The following is a 22,081-nucleotide window of genomic DNA, read 5'->3' as shown; positions in this document are numbered from 1 at the left end:
TTGCTCTTTTAAACAGCACCGAAAACCGTTTTCGCGAGAGCACGATCTATAGCTTTATTTTTCTTTGCAACACGATGTTGAGACATCAATGGGCAAAAATGGTTACCTGGACATCCTCGGTAGTGTTATATATGTAATACATGTAAAGCGTGTCTCGTTTATTTCTAAAACGAGACAAAATCCGTATTTTCAATTTTGGGAACATGATGTTTTGGAATGCGCATTGTCAAAACACAGGTATAACAGGATGTAGTCCTGACATTGCTAAACTGTCTCAAGCTAGGAGCAATCTCCTTAAAACGGACAGATTTTAAAGTTTCTTCACACAACGCAACAATCTCAGACTCGTCAAGCCGCTTTATATCGCACGCATTAAAAAATTGCGTTAATTGCTCCAAATCTTTTTTCCGCCGACCTTTCTTTTGTTTTCTGCGATATAGGGCAACCCAGTCTGTACACGTTACATTAAGACTCGCACATTTGTGGACATATTCTTTCAAAGCCACAGGTTCATCATGGACTACAAACATGTAAAAACATCGCAACGAAGTTACGTAAGCCTTTACTGTGACTGGTAGTTCATCAATTTTAGTTTCAGATTTACACGTCCTAATTTGTTCTGAAGGTATATTAGTGTTGATATATATGGTCTTAGGAGAGCATTTTCGAAGTTCAGGTAAACAATGATACACTGCTTCTTGCAAAAGAAATTGCCTGGATGTGGCATAAGCAGACGCTAACTTTTACATGGCTTCTTTAGACTTCAACTTCATATTTTTAATTTCTTTTGAACCTTGTGGCAATGCTTGAGATGAATCAGATTCAGATTTTGAGAAATACAGTGGAATCCCGTTAAAGCGGACACCATTGGGGCCAAAAAAAACTGTCCGCTTTAACGGGATGTCCGCTTTATAGAGAGTTTGTGTCAAATTTTATTTTAGATGGGATTTTGACCGAAAAAGGTGTTTTATGCTTTACTGGGCTTAAAGTAAGAAGTTAAGAGGCTAGGATTTGAGGGTATATAAGCTATATTCAGAAACATTAATCAAACTTTACAAGAAAACGTCATGATAGAGGCTTGCTTCTTGCATTTAATTTGTAGATCCTCAATCTTTTTTGTAACTGCCGTCAGCATTTTTTGACTTTCTTCATCGAAGACTGTACAACGGCGCATTTTGTCCAACGTTGTGATGACTTATTTGCAGCTCAGATTCGTCCATGTTCCAAATGTTATCCAAAGAGTAGCCTTTTTATCAACTCGTTTACCCTCTCTATCCAAGAAGAAACGGTTTCTGTAGATACATCTCCAGCCTCGCCAACAATGCGACGTTCTTTGATTGAAAAGGTGGATTTCCAGCGATCTAACCAGCCATCAGAAGCTTTGAAATCGTCAAATTTACTGCTCTTTAGTTGCTCTTTTATTGCAATCGCCTCCTCTTTCAACATAACACCATTTGGGTAGATGTTAGAAGCAGTACATCTCTGGTACCATTCGAATAAAATTTCATTCAACTTATGGTACTTTCCATGACGATCACGTTTCTTGTCTTTTTCACGAAACATTTCATATTGAGTACGAATTTTCTTTTCATTCTTAAAGATCGTAGCTGCTGCTGTTTTCCCGATACTGTGAATATCTGCAAATTTTCTGCATCCAAAGTTCGGGTTTTTCTTAGCAAAATCCAAAAACTTAATATTTTCATCTAATGTTAAAGTTTTTTTTTGAAATTTACCAGCAAGCTGCTGCTTCGACAACCTCTCTCTTCCCGTCGCCATGTTGAAATAACTAGACTTGTTGTATGTTCGATTTTCCAACAATTTCAAAATAAAAACATTCGAATTTTTAATGATTGCGAAAGAAGTCACAATGCAATGTCTTTCAATGACATTAAACAACAGATTGAGAGAACAAACCAACAGACAAGACAGCGAGAAAACGATACGAGATACGAGAAAAACAACAACAACAACGAAAAACATTTCTACCATTCAAAACATGTCTACCAGTCAAGAGATGTTGCTTTAAGAAGAAGAATTTCTTGATTGAAATGTTACTCAAAAATATTGATGAAGAGATAGAAGTAATTATTATAAAACAGAAGGAGTATTGTTTTAAATCTTTCGTTCGAAGATACCATGCTTATATGGACATTTAGACACCGAAAGTCGACGATGAAAATCTCTGTTTGAAATCAGAAAGCGATAATGAACATGATAGCTTTGCAGTTGCTGTTTTGCTGGAAGGAAAAGTCGTTGGACATGTTCCAATGAATTTAAGCAAATTGTTCAATAAATTTCTTAAAATCCCAAGCTGTACGATCAGATGCAAAGTCACTGGGAAACGCGTGAACCGTGGGGCAGGTTATGGTCTCGAAATTCCAGTGCATTACGCACTCATTGGCCCTGCCAAAGCTGTGTCTTTTACAGAAAGGTGTATTAAAAAGATTTTAGACTCTGTTGATAAAAAAGTTAGAAAATGTCTGAAATAAGAATAAAAATTTCGTTGCAAAATCTTTGTTTCCATTTTTTGTTTTGTACTGTCCGCTTTATAGGGAGAATATTCATTTGGTGCAAAATAAATCGTCCGCTTTAACGAGTGTCCGCTTTATGACTGTCCGCTTCATAGAGAGTTTTTTATAAGAGTTTGACTTAAAATCAGTCCGTTCCAAGTGCTAGTGTCCGCTTTAACGGACTGTCCGCTTTAACGAGCTGTTCGCTTTAACGGGCTGTCCGCTTTAGAGGGTGTCCGCTTTAACGGGATTCCACTGTATGCAGCCATGTACGACACGGCTTTGTAGTAATTGAAAACCAGCTGCAAATCCATATTCGCTTTCCATGCTCTCAACATCACATGATTGTAATTATTGATAAAACAGGAATTAGGAGACCTGTACAGATGAACCTCAAAATCATCTGAGTTTGAGAGGGACAATGATTTATAATATTAATTTTCATTTATATGTAATTCATCTAGAATTTCGTTTATGCTTTTGTGTTCAATATATTAACTTTACTTTAGAACGTATTGCATTGCGTTGATCTATCGACCCCTCTATTGCCAAAGGTTACAAGCCCGCAGCAACAACAACAGCATCAACAACGAAGGCCAACTGTGGATAAAAGTCACTCACACCCGGACCCAGAACCGCCTACCAACAACACTCCAGCAAAACCATCTCATGCTGGTCTGATTAATAAAGGGAATACATGCTATGCTAATTCTATCCTGCAAGCATTATCTGTAACTCCTTCACTTTGGTCACAAAGTGCATCGGAGTCCTCTTTTGTTTCCCCCCTGGCCAAGTCCGTCTTGCTGACTATGTCTCTGTTGTCTAAACCCACCTCAGTTGTAGACCCTTCCGCCTTTCTCCGAGCGTTACAACGTAAGATGTCCAATGCTAGGAACAACCCATTCAATATTAACACACAGCAGGATGTTCCTGAGATCCTACCTCATGTATTAAACGAGTTGACAGGGCCATCAGTTATCGCTAACAATATTATTAGCAACAAAGTAACTACAACAATATCTTGTAATTCATGCCTCTTTTCTTCCAGTAGGGAGGAAAGTATGTCCATTCTGCCACTCCCTGTTTCAAACAACATGACAGGCTCCATTAAAGCTTTTTTTCTACCAGAATATATGTCTGGAAATGACAGATGAATGTGCCCACAGTGCTCTTCCCTTCAAGACAGTACCCGGGAAACTGTCTTCACCCAGTGTGGAGATATACTGATCATCCAACTGAAAAGGTTTAACTGTATCCAAGGAAGATCTGTGAAAAATAATAAATTTGTTTCTTGCCTCGCCCAACACTAAAACGACACACTAAAAGTTTATTCCCATCCTGCGGAGGATATATCATTCACAAACCAATATAAATTAACCGCCACTATTAATCATTCAGGCACACTGGCGGCTGGTCACTACTGGGCTTTCATGGGAGATCAGGGTGTTAATACATGGTTAAAATGTGATGATAGGGCAGTGATTAGTGTCAAGCCATCTGATCTAGATAACTCCACAGTGTATGTGTTATTTTTTGTCAAAATTTAAATAGTGTGAATTCGCACTAAAACGGGAGTACATTATATCAAAAGGGGGAGGGATCTTTTTTTCCTAGCGGTTTGAAATTACCCCTGCTGTGTGTTTTACATACAGTTTACCGTTATTCACGAGTTCGCTCACTCGCCGCTTTCCTAGAAAGCAATTATAAGAAGCTTAGCAAGGGGGCTTGGCAATTGCCTTGTCTTTGGGTGCAACGACCCCACTTATAACCCCAGTTCTGTAGGGAGGCTAAGTTGGCTCACTTAGTCTACAGGGTTAACGATCCTGCTATACCTGATGTTACGAAGAAGCTATATAAGGGGTTTTCATTTCTATCTTTCTTGTTTCCGTGACTTTACATCCACGTTCATTACTCCACTGTCTTCAGGCTGGTCCTGACTTACGGCTGGTCCGAAGCAAATGGCTGGTCAAAAGTGACAACTACCCGTGTAAGGCTGAGTGTTGGGATCCCGTAACACATGTGGAAAGCTACTGCCAGGCTCACAAGTCCTGGCGCTCTGGTGGTTGTCTACTCATATTTATAGTTTTATATTTATTTATTTATTTTTATAGTAAATTCTTTGTTGTATTGTTGTCGTTATGTCTGTCTTCTGTTTTCATGTTGTCAGTTTTTGTGTACCGACCGTTAGTTGTACGTATTGTATTGTGTAGAGAGGGTTGTTTGGTTCAATTACCTTGAATCTACAGATTATCCTTGCAAAAAGGGAGATTTTGCATTGCGTTTTGATCTTTAGAGGGTGTAACCTCTACAATTTTAACTTCAAGGGTCGTTAGACCAGTTCCATCATCACAGCTTGCTGTCTTGTTATCTCAAAATCATCGACATGTTTTGTTTACATATTTTTTACATGATTTCGAATGACGGTAAGCCTGGTATGTTTTAACAAAATTGTACAATTCAGCATCTTTTTCATCTGGTATAATGGCATGAATAGTCCTGTCTAGAAAATTCACATATTCATCAATTGTTTGCATGGTCAAACAGATGGATTCAAAATCCAAATAAATGAATGAATGTGAGGTGATCTTCGAAATTGGAATTCAACAGGGATAGCATAATGTTTTATTTTTCTAAGAGGGCCATCTAAAATATTTTCCTGGGAAAAGACCTCAACGCGATATTGGGAATGTTTAGCAACAAATACAGGATTTTGATTTAATATTTTACATCGCTCGAAATAACTAAGGTTGTTAATTTGTTCTTCAGACATTACATGGCCTTCCATTTCCGATATGATCTTAATTAGTTCATTCCAGCGCAAATCAGCACATGATAATGTCAGAAAAAAAGTAGGACATCCAAGTTGCCTTATCATAGCCAGAACTTCAAGTTGAAATCGCTTCCAATAGGCAGGTGTACCTTTGATTTGGTTCATAAACACATACCCCTGGTCAGATGAAATCAAAGAATTAACCGTTTGTTTGAAATTATTACTGAACATACTAGCTGTTAAATTACCAGATGTTTTTTCATTGCGATGTTGATTTGACTATTTAGTTTTTGTTGTTGGAGAACAAATTGAGCAAAAAATATTGATTACAAAGATTTTCTCAGAGAATAGTTATAGGTCCAAGTTGGACAGTACTCATGCTTGTAATAAGCAAGAAAGTGTATTCAGCACCTTCTTCTGGGAGCTAATCCCAATTTTATTTACACCCACCGTCCCTGTAGACAAGATACTTCAGTGCAGCTTGCTGTATTGTAAACCCTTTTCAATTTATAATGACAGATAATAGAACGTAATAAAATACCTCAATTTTGTGTTTATCTTGTTATCTCCAGGAGATCTCCAAGTCGCAAGATAATTAAACGAGCGGAAATTGGAAAAGCGTGAAGATTTTGCAGAGCATTGTATTTTCTCATAGTTAATTGGATAAAAAACAAAAGATTCTGGCGATGAATTTCTGAACGCGTGATTCAGCCCATGGATACACAGACCCGAGAGATCAGGTTTTTAGCTATATTCGACGACAAAGAAAAAACGCGTGTGATACTAGAAACTGGTTACGTAGTTAACAAGCGTTTAAAATTCCCGTTTGCAAACAAGATCGCATTTTTAATTGCGTAAGAGCAGGAACAACTAGAAAATAAAGAGTAGGGAAGCAAAATTCAAACTAGTCAATACTTTGGCCCTAGCGCTTTCTTCTACCTCCATGAGTGCTTCTTTTTACATCTGGATGTCTCGAAATTCTACCACTTGGGTTAAGCCTGAAAAGGCCTCAATCATTCCTGAAGTTTCGTCTGTTACAAATATGGAATGTAAGAAATCAAAAGACCCTGAGAAATCTTCCGGAAGTCACACAAAATCTTGTAAAATCAAAAAACCCGAAAAGCTTGCTACAAGGTCTTTCAAAACAACAGTCGCATTGCCATCTAACCCTGATTTTAGGAATAGCGGTCTAAAAAACTTGGGAAACACTTGGTATGGAAACTCAATCTTACAATGTTTTTATAACCTTCCAAAAGTTAAAGAAGCCATTTGTGTCAGCAAAACAACCTCAAAGTTAGGCGACGCATTTGTAGGTGTTCTTTAAAGTTTGGCTGTTTCTAGAAGTCCAGTTGATCCCTCCCATTTCTTGCGTGCTATGAAACATCATATCTCAGCTGCGAAGGGAAGTGCATTTAATACCTTTGCTCAGCACGACGTCCCCGAGGTTCTTGAATATCTCCTACCTGGTCTGTCATTAGACTTTCCATTTCTTGGAAGTCTTTTTAGTATTGGCATCAACACATCCACCACTTGCAATTCATGTCATATTACCAGCTTCTCTGAAGGTATAGCACCATGTATCCCACTTCCTCTGCACCCTACGTTACAATCTTCCTTAGATAATTTCTTTAAAAGCGAGGAGTTGTCAGACACTAATGCCTACTTCTGTCATGTTTGCAAAGCTCATCAAACTGCTCTAAGGTAGTGTTGTGCGGTCCCATCTCATTTTACAGCTAAAAAGTTTTGCCTGTGCCAACGGCCTTGTGTCAAAAATTGCCTCTCGTATTACTGCTTAAGCTGGTACTCTTTCCATACCTTTTACCGTAGATGGAGAAGTGAAATTTCGTAAAAATTTTCAATTAAGGTCTATCATCAACCATTGCGGCAACTTAAATAATGATCACTACACAACCATAGCCTTCGACCAAATGACTCACAGGTGGATACATTGCAACGATAGAGCCGTAATTTTCTGTGTTGATTGCCTTATTAACAGTCACGAGTCATATGTTTTCTTTTTAGAAGAGCTGAGGTAAGAATATTTTAACCAGAATGAGTTAGCAAGGGTGCTTGACTAAACTCCGTCTTGTCTTTGGAGAGTGACGACTCCACTTATTACCCCAGTCAGAAATAAAAACAAAATCAAATAAAAATTAAGTTAGCAATGGGTTTGATCATAGCATGTCTTGTCTTTGGAGAGTGACGACTCCACTTATTACCCCAGTAAAAAAATATTAGCAGGGGGGGGGGGGGGGGGTGATCACACATGATCTTGTCTTTGGAGAGTAGGGACTCCACTTATTACCTGAGTTAAAAACAAAGAATAGCACAGTTAAACAGAAAGTGGTCAAAGTTTACTTTAGGAAGATAGGGATGTCTAGTTTCTGCTGATGACCGTCCGCGGACCTCTTCGAGGTGACCCAGCTAGACATCCAGGGTACTTAGGTTTCAGAAATGGGTCGAAACCTACCTGCCCTTGGTTAATTTTCTGTTCATCATATCAAATGTGTTGTGTCCTTTTTATTTTTTTATATATTTTTTTTAATTAATTCCTTGTAAAAAGGGAGAATTGTGCTTTTAGAGGCATTTTCTCTGGACGAGTACAACCTCTAGCTTATTTCCAAAGACCTAACAGGTTGAGTTTATCATTGCTAGCCACCTCTTTGTACAATATTTTCTCTCACAATGCAACTGATGTGGGGATACATTAAAACTGAATATCATAGGCGTGATATATTTCTTTTCAGAAGGTGCAATAAAAATGCCAAAGTTGCATTTTCTGTCATGTCTGCATTATGAAAAAATCTGTTTCACGACCCAGAAATGTCCAGAAAAACGGGAATTGAATCAGAAAAATAGTATCGTGTAAGTTTTTGGATGTTACTAAATATCTCAAGTCCTGAGTCCGCTGGAAAAATTAACTTTCTCAGATTCGGAATGGGTGTTATGTACATAGAGACGGCTTCCGTTATTGCTTCGGCTTTTGATATTCAGTTTTATTTTGCAAACATTTTAAGAATTGCGTCTTGTGACAGTTAACTCTTTGGAAAAAGGCAGAATTGTGTCATTTTGTAAGCATATTCTTTAGAGGCGTTGTCATTGTCGTTGCCGTCGTTGTTGTTGTTATCATCATTCATCATTATACAGGTTATCTACTTCAAAATATTTACAATGTTAATGCTGAAATAAACTTTTGCTTTGTTATGAAAAGCACAAGAAATTAACATTGACGGACACAATTGAAAATGCACAGCAAAGATTAATGTAAAAAAGAAAATAATCATAGTTATTGACTAACTTCTGTTTTAACTCAAGGTAGACAAAGCAGTGAGTTATTTTATAACTTTCCTTTTTCTTATTTTATATATAATACATTCGGGACAGTTGATAACTAAACCGTTCTCTAATTTCATGCTGCTAATCAATTTAAAAAACATTAAAGAAAATTGAGAAAACACTAGTTCTTTTTAATAAACAGGTTTAAATAAAATTAAAAACGTGTAAAGCGTAACACTGAGAATAATGAGCTGTTTTAATAACTTTTCACTCCTTCTAGTGAATATGTCTGGTCTGGTTGTAACGTCACAGACATATGTTGCATGCTGTAATGGTGTTCGTTAGCTCACTTTTCGGTATAATTATGTTATTTTTATTTTCAAATATCTAGAGAATTAAGAAGTAGGCGAAATAAATTTTTTTTTCGTTGTTTTGTAATATGAACTTTTTATTTTCTGCATGGAAGGATCCCTGTAAATCATAATGTCAATGTGCTCGTGTTTTAAAATTTTCAACATAAAACCTGAACGTCACAGACATATTTTGCATGCTGTAATGGTGTTCGTTAGCTCACTTTTCGGTATAATTATGTTATTTTTATTTTCAAATATCTAGAGAATTAAGAAGTAGGCGAAATAATTTTTTTTTTCGTTGTTTTGTAATATGAACTTTTTATTTTCTGCATGGAAGGATCCCTGTAAATCATAATGTCAATGTGCTCGTGTTTTAAAATTTTCAACATAAAACCTGAACGTCACAGACATATTTTGCATGCTGTAATGGTGTTCGTTAGCTCACTTTTCGGTATAATTATGTTATTTTTATTTTCAAATATCTAGAGAATTAAGAAGTAGGCGAAATAAATTTTTTTTTCGTTGTTTTGTAATATGAACTTTTTATTTTCTGCATGGAAGGATCCCTGTAAATCATAATGTCAATGTGCTCGTGTTTTAAAATTTTCAACATAAAACCTGTTTAAACCACAAATAAAATAAAACCCAGGATCAAAAAGTTTAACAGTAAAAACGAGACACGTGTTATCTTTTTATATTTTACTTTTTGGAACTATTTTCATTAAAACTACTGAACTGTACTAATTTAACTAAATTATATGCACGCAGAAAATCTAAAAATATATATTTTAAAATTTTGAAAGTCTTAACATCTTCATCATTATTTCTGTTTGGATCTATCTCATCCAGTTTAATGCTGTTCTCACATGTTTTTAAATTTCAATAAATCTGTGATATTTAGGGGGTATAGTATTGATTCCACATAAGATTAATAGATCTTTTTTTAATGCTGTTGTGCCTGGTAACTCGCCATTATGTCAACTCCTGAATTGGGTTCTTGCGACGTGGTACTGTTCCAATTATAGCAGCATGAAAAGGTTCACTGAGGTTGTGCTTGTATAACATCATTATGTTATCACCACTCATTGGCTCTTTAAATCTCACATGTTTGATTAATTTATAACTGTCTGTTTTTGTATCTTCTAGATTTCTTTGCAGTGGTTAAGATATCGCAAAAAACATCCTGACTCATTATTTTTAAATTATAAGGTTTTTTTTACATGCAAACTGGATGATCGTTTCCCATTGGTAAAGATGGTGAATTTCCATTCCTTTTTTAGCATTTACGATGCAGGCATAAATACTATCATAAGCATTCTATGCATGTCTTTTTTCTAAGTAAATCAGATCAACTGATTTCAGATTACGGATATTAATTGTTGCTAAAAAAGCACTTGGTTAATCATTCTGTTTTGTTTTTTTTGTTTTTTGTTGTTGTTTTTTTGACCTGGACAGTTTTCAGAAAATAGAATGCCTTACATCAGTGCTTTTTACATTGTCATTTAAATAATGGTAGATAGAGCTGCCTATTTCGCGTGAGCCTCTTTTTGCTATGGTTTGGTTCCAACTATAACAATAGCCCTGCTACTAAGTCCATTACTTAAAAATTATAGGCAGCAAAATTTTGCTTATAAAAGAATGACGAATGTTCTCCCAATGTAACAGTAAGAATCTTCTGAAAATCAAATAGCAAACACTTTACTGTCTCCTGATTATTAGAGATTGTTAATCTCTCGTGACAAGGTTTTGTTTCCTTGATGATCTTGGTATTTTTTTCCCAATAAGTTTAAAATTCTATGCAGATTTCACATCTATCTTTTTTAGGTTTGTGGAAACCCATCTTAAATTTCATATTGAAAACACGGCGATATTTTTGCTCTCCAACATTCACTTTTGGTCTGCTTTTGCAACAAAGCTCATACATCGTCCAAATGATAAGATCAGATCTTAGGTAATGCCTATTTGATTGAGCCCTAATGTAATGTCCTTCTATAACAGGAAAATTTTTTATATGTTGGATAATTTCAACATCTTCGTCTTCTTTAGGATTTTTTGTTTTGCCCCTTTGGTCACCGTGAACAATCTGTCATTTGTGAGTATTGCGAACCATCTTTTTCTGACACATTTAGAGTATTAAAGAACATTGTCTTACAAAAAGTGAGATTATATATACTATACGATGATTTTGTTTAGCACGTGCTCCGCTCCCCCTTGATCTTTTTTTCTTTAGAACAAATATGTGCCTTGAAATAAATTCACGCTGTTTTGCAAATCACTATAAGACCAAAAATCAGCAAAAACAATCAACCGCTCATGTTCATTCACTGATATACTGCGATTTTTCCTACATGTTTGATCACAAGGCTGCTTCATAGCTCTGGTAGATCTTTTTGGAAAAGCAGGATCACCTGCTTTTCTGTAACGGCTATAACTTTGTCCATGATCACGTTTTTGCTTTCTGATAGATCTTTCGCTTAAATCTGGTTGTCGTTTTCTTTTTTACCCCTTGAAACCTCTTTTCCAGTTTCTTCTTCATCAGGTTCAATTGCTCTTTAAAGAGTTTTGGGATCCATTGTTTTTAATTTTCTGGTGCAGCGAAGAAATATAAGTACCAGAACAATGAATATCCGCATCAATTTCCCTGCAAGTGCTCTTCTGGCAAGAAGACGTTTTTATCAAAAATTTGTTATAACCAAGGATTAACACTTTATTATGAACGACACTTGAATTGTCATCAATTGTTTTAGCAACAAAGATGTTTGTTGACTAGTAAGTAAAAGTTTTCCCTTGCTTCCTCTATAGATAAAAAATGAAAATTAAAAAAGTTATACTTAAATTGATAATCTAATAGCATATTATGTATAATGTAAGATTTTCATTCAAAGCAAAGTTAAAAGAATTAAGCAAAGTCGTTATACCTTGATTGACAGGAACATCACCAGGTGTTGCGTCAACTCTGTCATTTTCTTCCTCTACATTGTCTACATCTAAATGACAACAAAAAGACTGTAACATCTGCAATATTTGTTAAATATATTGCTATGTTGTGGTCAATATAATACTGATAAAAGTTTGTTACTTTTAAATCAAAATTATATTTTAAATAACAATTAAACTGTTTTGCCTTTCACATAATATATGATATAAGATGCGTATTTTTTTCAGTTACCACCACAAGTTCTGATGTCTTTATGGATGAATATATAAACTTTACTCTGACTGACTTTTTATAGACTACTATAACGATTCCCTTAAGAAGAGTTTTAGCACAACTGAGTAAGCCATCACTATACTTGCAAATTTTACTATCGAACTGACTAGCCTGTACATACACATACATTTTATAAGAAGGTGTCACAGACCAGCTTCTTGTTCCTTCCTCTTGTCCTCCACTATATTCCATGTTACTTCCAACTTTTTACTAAGTGGATGACATAATAAAATGTTATACTGTAAAAAATACTGAATATGGTTCTCTTCTAACCTCTATTCCTTCTAAAACTATTTGAAAACACTTTATAACAAAGAAAGTATACTTGGATGGTTGTCAAAAATAAACTTGGTGGATCTTACTTTGCGTAGTTTAAAGGCCAGCAAATGGTTTATTATTCATTTATATAAAAAAATTCTCTTTCAATGTCTTATTTTCTATGCACTATATTGTTTTCATTTGTACATAATGCAGTGTTTTCCCTAGTAAGCATTCTTATGTTCTTTGCAACGCAATGTCCTGTGTTCTTTGTGATGCAATGTTTTCATATTTTTAAAAAATAAACTTTTTCTAGACCCATTGGACAACAGAAATTTGTATATATTTTTTGAATATTAAATAGTTATCCTGTGTAAATATTTGTCAATAATAATAATGTTATTAAAAATAGTAAAAATTGATTTTTAAATTGTCAGATATTTAAAATACATTTAAAATGGCTAAAAATAAAAAAAACAGGAAAACATTACTTTTGCTATCACTTTCGATCATTACTCCAGAAAAGTGGCACATATTTATTTTTAATATCATAAACACTCCATACAAGGACAATTTTTAAGGACTAAGCATAAAAAACATACAGTATTTGCATAAAAAATACTACGAAGATATGAGAAGAGCAGTAAAGGAAATTCCACAAACAGATTTATCTCCAAATTATGGAGTTACACGAGTATGTCCAGATGTTGGACCTAGCCTCTTCTACTATTTCAATTTTTTAATCAAAGGAGATACGCTTTTTCTAAGTTATATATGTGTTTTTCTTAAATGCATTATTTTAAGTTGAGAATTGTTTATAACCAAGTGCATGATAAATGGTTTCATTGCAACGACAGAGCAGTGGTCCCTTGCAAGCAAAGCTTGCTTAATGGTGTACAGCCTTACATCCTTTTCCTTGAAGACCTTAGGTAAATTGCAGGGGGTTTGACTACGTTGGTCTTACCAGAAAAGAGAACCATTTCCTTTTTTTTAAATATGCAAAATTACGAGTTGCGTCCTTTCTATTTTAAAGGGGCGAATTGTGCAAAGAAATTATGAGACGTACGTTTAGGTGTTTCAGCAAGTCAATTTGAACTCACCTTCGAAAAAATTCTTGGAACAGGGCTCTGACTAAAGCACAGGCATACAAATTGACAGACCTTACTAAATCTGCGAGTTGTGGTGAAGAGGTACTGAAAAGTATGCGTCCTTCAGATGTATTTTGTACGATGGCCCACAAGGGTCACAGTGCGAGAATTTTTTATACACTGCGCGAGAATTCTAAAATGTGCGAGAATTTTCCACTACACTGCGCGAGAGCTTATAAACTATGCGAGAATTTTTTTTTACACTGCGCGAGAATATTCAACAATGCGCGAGAATTTCCAAATATTGCGAGAAAATTTATATAGACTGGACGAAAAAATATTTTAAATATCGCAGGCCTACATATCATCGATCTGGTCTTTAAAATTAATTTTCTTTCGCGCTTTTTTTCTCTTTTAATGGAAACAGCATGGACTTTCGAAAGCATAGCTCGAAGCCATAATGCCTATACCAACGCACTTGCCATGCATTTCAGTGAGTGTTAACAGTGATCGTGATTCTTTGATATCGCAATACTTCTCTCAAGACATGACAAATCTTGAAATAATATCTTTTCTTGCAATTCATCACAGTATTTACATAAGTTTGTCAACATTGAAAAGAAGTTTAAGAAAAATGGGCTTGAGACGACGCATTGGTCAGTACGAGTCCAGAGAGGAAGTGATTCAAGCGATTTCAAGTGAATTGACTGGAAGTGGAAAGTCACTAGGTATTATAGCATGAGTATACGAACAGGACTTAAATTTTTTAATGTCTTGTTCCCAAGCATTTTCTACCAGGCGTGAAAACTGTTATTACAGTTGTTTACTTTTTTTAGGCTACAGAAAGCTGTGGAAGGCCATAAAGGCAACGGAATACCAGCCAGAAGATCATCTGTCATGGAAATTTTAAGAGAGTTGGATCCAGTAGGAGTTGAAAGTCGCGCAAAGAAACGGTTGAGGCGCCGAATCTACAGCGTACCTGGGCCAGATTTTTTATGGCACTTGGACGGGCATGACAAACTGAAGCCCTACGGTTTCAGTATACACGGTTGTTTTGACGGGTTTTCCCGCCGATTAATTTGGCTCGAAGTTGGACCCACAAATAAACGACCAGAAGTTGTTGCCAGCTATTTCTTAGAAGCTGTAACCCAGTTGAACAGACTACCTACTAGAATAAAAAGCGACGACGGGACCGAGAACAGCATAATCGAGGCCATTCAGATATGCATGAACCTGATCACACGGATGAGTATGCTGGTCTCGGCAGTTTCATCGTGGGATCCTCTCCGAACAATCAAAGGATTGAATGTTTTTGGTCGCAGTTGGCCAAGGATAGACCAATGTGGTGGAGAGAGTTTTTTGCAGAGCTTGCTGGGATGGGCTATTTGGATGGTGGCAATGTATTGATTGCTCAATGCGCTCGTTTTGGTTTCATGCACTTGATTCGAAAAGATTTAGATGATATGGCGGTGCGCTGGAATCAACATATCATTGCACCGAGCAGAGGTTCAACCCTACCACGCGGACGTCCAGATACCTTACATTTTAAAGCAGAGCTATACAATAGCAAATCATACAAGAAATTTGTTGACATTAGTGACATCAGCGAATTCAACGATCCTACATTTGCTATTGCTGTTGCAGACAACGAGCCTGAGTTTATTGAATTTGCAGACACAGTCCTTGCAATGAAAGGACACCCAAATGGACGTCCAAGTACAATTCAGCAAGCCTTAGAAATATACTTTCTTTTACTTGATGCTGTAGCAGAATTTATGTAGATAACAATGTAACAAGTTGGTGTTGAAAAATACAGATGTAATCTTGAAATCTTCAATCTTAAAACAAAATGTTTAATACATTTGAAACAGCTGTATTAAAAGTTAAAATAAAAAACAAAATAGAAGAATGGTCCATTATCAATGATAAAAAGCACTGATTCAGCTTCATTAAAAATAAAATACAGAACAAAATAGAGGAAAGAAAATCTGTGTCATTCAGAATTAAAACACAACAAAAACAGAAGACAAAACAAAAGACACCACCCCCCCGTGTCAACGGCTATGAAAAACACAATTCAAGCATTGTCGTGGGCAATATTTGCAAAGCTGAATGACGTTTTAAAAAATATGCTAATTCAAAAAACAATAGAATACCACTGATAAAATATACTTATCAAACAACAAGTATTTTTAAACAATGCCAAAGCCCGGCGAATTAATAATATCTTCGGTAATGTTTCTAGAAAATTTTGACCCAGTATATCATGGTACAACCGGAAAAGTGAGCTGATACTGACATGTCGAAACACTGATTCTTCCCTTTCCAGTTATATGATCAAAAAGAACTTTGATTTTTTCGTTATTAGGTACAACAGTAGAGCCTGTGAGAAACATCATAACATCGCCTAGTGAAAGTTTTTTCTCTGATTTAGCACTCTCTTCTGTTTTTTCATTCTCGACATCAGATACGGTGAAAGTTTTAACAGTGATAGACTTACCGTGACCCAATTCATCGAGGAAGTTTTTCCAATTGTAAAAAATATCTTCCTCTAGGGCAGCTTTATCACTTTCGTTCGAATATGTTACATCAAAACAGGACTTGATAACCTCAGGATCAACAAGATCTTGGTTGTAAGTGAATAACTTCGTGGCTTCCAAAGGATGCTTTCTAAGCAGATCAAGAACACCAAAAGCTTCAAGTCCCTTTAAAAATTGCTGAATTTCCTCTAATTGCATAGATATTATGATGTGGTGAGCAACCTTTTGCAATAAATCAGTTTTGTCTGCTAGTTTCGGACATGGTTTGTTGTAACCATAGTCAAATCGTTCATGGAAACGTTGAACTTGAGACTGAAATTCTGCTTCTTTATCACAATTTCTGATATTTTCAAGTTTAATTTTGAGGTCAATGCTGGGTATGTCATCAATGCAACATAAACAGTCTTTATGCCCTGAAATAAATTAAATAATCTCAGGCATAAACAAGAAGTCAATATCAAAATTTGCCAAATAATTCACTGAAACACATGCAAACAAGGCCTTTTATAAAGCTTCCATACATCAACACTAATGTAAACCAAACGCCACCTTGGAAATCACATGTTAGTTAATCCTTAGACTCACCGACCCTGAACCTTCGAAACCATATCCACCCCCCCCCCCCCCCCCCCCTCCCCCCACACAATGTCGAAATGTACATATTTCATGAAGCAGTAAAATGACATGAAGGCAAAAATAGGTTTTCGTTTTTAAAGAACTCACCCACTATAAAGCCACTGAGACCAGCACTGAAGTATGGTGGATTGCAACCATGTAATAAAGATAATGACACAAATTTTCCAAAAAACATATATTGATCTTCTGTTAACTTTTGCAGATCATGGATGAAAAATTCATTCTTTTGACGGCCATATGTAAGTTTACCAATTGTGCTTTGATAAAATAGCGATATTAACTCACGAGTAGGACCACCTGTGTCTACACCAGCTTCCTTACCACCCATACTGGTGAATTCTACCTTGAAAGGAGACAATTCAGCATCTGAAAAAACACCTCCATTTTTTGCATAACATTAAATACACATCTTCTTCTGATATTAAAAGTTACTTTAATTTTTTTCATTAACTTCGCTGACAAAACATTCAACTCTTTCTCCAAGTTTAATTTTGGTGAATTACTAGATAAAGCTTTAATACGTTGTTCTCGCAAATTTTCGATAGATCTGTCAGTAATATTTTCATTGGATGGTTCTTCGGATGTTGATCCACCTTCAGAGTCAAATGAATTCTTTTGACTATCTTTCTGCAATGACTGTTCAAACTCTTTATCTTGCTTACATCTGATGCAAAACCTGAAGTAAGTGCCCGAGCATGTGTCACAAATTTTTCTTTTCAAAGCAGGACCAGCAGCAGTAATAGGCTCAGAATCAGAGAGTGACATACAATCATCATTGTAATCATAATCAAAATAATTTTCAAGCTCTGGACCATTATCATTTAAACTAGTTCTCAAAACAAACCATGTTTTTGATGGAAACAAACCCCTTTCTTTAAGATAATCTGGAATACTGTCCCGTAAGTTGACTGTAGTACCGGTAACATCTTCCAGTTTTGCAGTCACTTCTAGTCGGTCTTCATTGAAACAGTTCTTTCCACACACACCAAAATAAACATCCAGACTTTTGGTCAATAAATGCTCGAAAGTATGATTCTCCTGATTTAAAGCAATGAAACGGCTTCCTCCTCCCTCTGCTTGTTTCACATTTATCCAATTTCCTCCAACCTCTCTCATCCACCTTACTTGGATTCTAATATCCTTTTTATTTGTTGAAGCATTGCCAGCAGCACGAAAACTTTTTTGGTTATCTTTGTCAACAAAGTGTTCAATCTGGTAGTGATGTTTCCATGTCTCTTCTGTTCGTTCTTGATGTCACTGGATTCTCCATTACAAGCTTGGTCTTGGTCTTGTTTTGACAAAATACTTCTTTCAATTTCTTCTTTCACCTCTTTCCTGACTTCTTCCTTAACTTCTTCCCTCACTAAACGTCTGAGTACAGAATCCATTTTGAATTTGGAAAACAAACAGAACAACTTTGCTCTCACCCCGAGATACCTAAATAAATCCTCCATAAATGGTATGGGAGGCGCTGTGGTGGAGTTCAACCTCGGTTCCAGGATACTGCAGATAAACTTCAGACCAAGGTCTGTAAAATAGCATAAATTTGATTTTCATAAGAAACTTTCTAACACAAATATAAATTCTCGCGCACAGTTTCGAAATTCTCGCGCACAACAGTTAGATTTCTCGCGCAGTGTAGCAGAAAATTCTCGCACATTTTAGAATTCTCGCGCAGTGTATAAAAAATTCTCGCACTGTGACCCTTGTGGGCCATCGTAATTTTGTACACAAAGTCCCCTTTTCTCATTAGTTCTTTCAGAAGTGACAAACTCTCTATTTTAAAGTGTTAGTATATGATGTATTTGTTGAGACTTTTTTCAAATTTGATCAACTAGTAGTTCCTTTCGACAGTCAACTATATATGGCAGGGAATATGCGATTAATAAGGTGTTTGACATGAATGGAATACGATACCCCTGTACTACTGACACCGAAAACAAACGAAGTATTCTTACCTCTTTTTGATCGTTGGCCGGGGAGTCACTTTTTGAAAAACTACTCTCTACTTCGTTCTTAAACGGAGGGCTTTCGAACAGGCCGGTTGCCAGCAGTATTTGATAAAGCTCTCGACGTAACTACTTTAAATCAGTAAACACTGTTTCAGACGTTTCAAAAGCGTTTGAATCTTTGATAAACTTTGCTTTGAAAGATTCACAAATAGGTTGTTGTTAGTGGTCTTTTCAAAGTGTTTCGACTGATTTTTTAAAATGTCCTTCACCTTTGCACTAGAGTCGATTAATGTTGATAATATGTTCTCCGTTCTGTAATATACCGGAGAGTTACATGTCTGGGAAAATAAGGGGATGGTCTGTTCAAACAAACATGTCATTTCCGGAGAAGCCTCGTCATTTGGGGTTTAAGACGTTTCCCCATATTCGTGTTCATAAGCCAAACTTTATCGTGAAGACCTGTTAGAATTTTTTGCCTTCATATATTTATGAATGTAATCGATTAAGTTAGAAGGAAAGTTCCCAAGAGGAATCTTGGCCTGCTGAGTCAAGTTCAGACCGTGCTCTCTTAGCAGAGGGTTGCTCGTCGTTATCGGATTTAGCTCTTTTGCTGGTGAAGTAGTACTATCGTTGCGATCAAATCTATGACACAAACGTTTAAACATCATCGAAATCGGAAAGAGTGATGATATATGTATCTAACTGACGGCAATATTAAAATAGGCATCTCTTACCAAACACGGAATGAATAAAGAGATATTCAAGTAGTTAAGCTTAAACTAGAAAAACAAACTTACGAAGCGTCCATCTAGTTTTGCGCGAAAAAAGTTCGTGAGTAAGGACTTTCACCTGCAAGGCCTGACAATTTCGATGTATTATCTCTGGGTCATGGTCAGACTTGAATGGTAGCATCGCGACGTAGCTATCTCCGTTGCAGTAAGTGTCTTTACCACAGCTGCGGGACCCATGCCATGTTAGGAAAATTAGCTAGATAATGCCGGTGTATACTTAATGTATACATTCCGAACACAGGACCTGCACTGATAACAGTGTTTCCAACACTAAAGTGGCTATGTCCTGTTTAATTATTTGGAATAATAATGTCGCAAGACTCGACCTCCCAAGAACGACTTTAATTAATTCCTAACTGATGAACATATAGCCCATGCTCTTCAAATGCTGCAAATGTGTTGTTACCCACTTTTCCACTTAGTCCACTACCCAAAGCTGTTTTAGCTAGGAAACTTATGCTTGTCCGCCCTAACAGCCTTTTAAGTCATAATGGCGGGTGCAATTTTGAAATAAATAATTTACCCACTTTAATCTCAGTAAATCTGTTCACTGGATTGAAAATAAAGCACTCAAAGGAAAATATACTAACAAAAGAATAAATTACAGCATCTAGCTTCTGTCAAAGACATAGTATATCACATTCTGATTACTGAAAGTTGGCTTACATTTTTCTCTCCAGTTGACACCATGTTCTCTTTAAATTGATATTTTAAGAGAACTGGAGTCTTTAAGGATATATAGGGCTAAAGGAAAAGAAAATGGAATGTTTTATTAAATGAAAAACTAGTTATAGGCCTGTTAACTTTTTATGGCGCACATAAGTGGCTTAACTGTGACACAATTTTCGATGTTTAGATTTGCTGAAAATCGAGACAAGGATTATCTTGCTTTGTAATAAAGCATATTTTATTTTTCTCTATTTTGGCGTTGGTTTTATTGTGGCTTGCTTTAAGGCATGTTGTCAGCAAGTGTTGGTTCTAACCGTTCGACAGGAGCCTTAACGTTCCTGTATCGGTTTTTCATTGCTTAAACTTGTGATGAATGAGAGTATTCTCCTTGTTCACCATAAAATTCACAACCAACTTTCCATTTTCGTAAAAATTCAACCATGCGGCCTTCAAGCATGTGCAACTTTAGAGTGATGTTTATTTCTGGCTAGTTGCCACCAGGTATTTTAAAAAATTTTCAATCGAATCCTTTAAACTAAAAAAGTGTTTAAGTGTATATATATAGTCAGCTACACGTACAGGTTTAAGTTTTACTTTTTGTAAACATTATTTTCCTCTTCTGTGAAATAATCAGAAGAATTGTACACTCTGTGACAACAAACAAATCTAAACAACTCTGCAAACTTTTCGCAACCCAACGTTGCAAAACTTGTAGACATAAGCCTAAAGTTGGACATTTTCATTTTTGTGAGTTTTTTATCTCTGGTTTGCAAGTACTAAAAACTCTCACCATTACTTTTTGTAATATTATTACCCTATTACTGCATATATTTTAAATCCTTTTAGGTCAATTATTCACAAAGATATAGGCAAATTGCCTGTGGAAAAAAAAAAGAATAAAAAATCACACCCCTTAAAAAGTCAAAAGGATAAAAAAATTATAACACCTTTTAAAGTTGGTTTTAAGCCATAATTTTTAAATTGTGGCTAAATTATAACATTTTGAACCTTATTGCGCTAAAAAGAATCCTTGTTAAAAGGGAGGGTTTTTCTATGTTGCAGAATCTTCAGAGGGTTCCAACCTCTATAATAATTAGCTAGTCGCCCTTACATAACTTATATCACAACAGCCAGCTGTTTTGTGACTTTATCATTAAAGGGGAATTAAGCCTCAAACTTAAATAGCATTATTTCGGTTAACATTATGTTCGTTTCCCAAATTCTGGTCAAAATTTTGAATAAATATTATTTGGATTGATTTTAATATAAAAGTTACCCCTTCTATGAGCGAACGGTAAGCGCCATTTAAATTTTCTGAGGCCATGGCTGATTCTGCAGACTGTTATATCGTGACGTATATTACGCTGAAGAAGCATAAGCTTGCGCTGAGCGAAAGCAGCGAGATATGGAAAATTCAAGCTCCTGCTCTGACTATCCTATTTCAGAAGTAGAATATTCAAGTGACTCTAGCGAAACGTCTGTAACAGGATGTTACATGAATGAGCCTGAATACTCCAAAGCAGAACTTGAAAAAGTGACTTATAAATCTAGTGATAGCGAAGATGAAGACGAATTGAATTCAAGCAGACTTGAAAATTTGCATTGGTGTACTTGTACATGTTGCGTTATTTATAATTGCTTCACTCTTGTGGAATGCAAGTGTTGCCAAGAATTTTTCAATTTATTGAACGACAAGTTGAATGATAACAAGTGGATCACGATGCACAAGGATTTTGAAATTTTATGTTTGAACCGCACAGTGTTAGAGACAGCCAGCATACGACATCGACGATATCAGAAAAAATATAACGAACTCTCCACATATCCTAATAAGTAAGTCTTTCTTCAAAAAATATGTTTCTCGTAAATATTTTCACAGACCATATTTCTCATTGTCACACACAAATAAAACGTTCTTCTTATCTTCTCACTTTTCGCTTTATAATCTTACAGGTCCATGCGCTATGAAAATACACACAATCGCAGATTATTTAATTAAATTAAAAATAATGTCATTCCTTGAATAT

General features: G+C 35.8%; 3 protein-coding genes across 3 annotated transcripts in view; 1 reads left to right on the top strand and 2 right to left on the bottom strand.

The window, feature by feature from the left end:
- The window catches only part of LOC130649485 (uncharacterized), a 56,915-nt gene that overhangs the window by 18,505 nt on the left and 16,329 nt on the right, over positions 1-22,081 (bottom strand). The gene's annotated exons all lie outside the window — the stretch shown is intronic.
- Positions 15,119-22,081, top strand: part of LOC130649480 (cytoplasmic tRNA 2-thiolation protein 2-like) — a 96,998-nt gene continuing 90,035 nt past the window's right edge. Inside the window, exon 1 of the mRNA XM_057455761.1 lies at positions 15,119-15,128. The gene's annotated coding sequence lies outside the window, so the exon portion shown is untranslated. The remainder of the gene's footprint in view (positions 15,129-22,081) is intronic.
- On the bottom strand, positions 15,707-16,970 carry LOC130649486 (uncharacterized). The gene is made up of 2 exons (XM_057455768.1): positions 16,730-16,970; positions 15,707-16,419 (listed from the first exon to the last, which is right to left on the bottom strand). The coding sequence occupies exons 1-2, from the start codon at positions 16,968-16,970 to the stop codon at positions 15,731-15,733; spliced, it is 930 nt and encodes a 309-aa protein (XP_057311751.1). The 3' UTR covers positions 15,707-15,730.

Source organism: Hydractinia symbiolongicarpus, chromosome 7 (genome assembly GCF_029227915.1).
Source record: "Hydractinia symbiolongicarpus strain clone_291-10 chromosome 7, HSymV2.1, whole genome shotgun sequence".
NCBI classification, from domain to species: Eukaryota; Metazoa; Cnidaria; class Hydrozoa; order Anthoathecata; family Hydractiniidae; genus Hydractinia; species Hydractinia symbiolongicarpus.
This window is presented reverse-complemented; position numbering and strand designations above follow the sequence as displayed.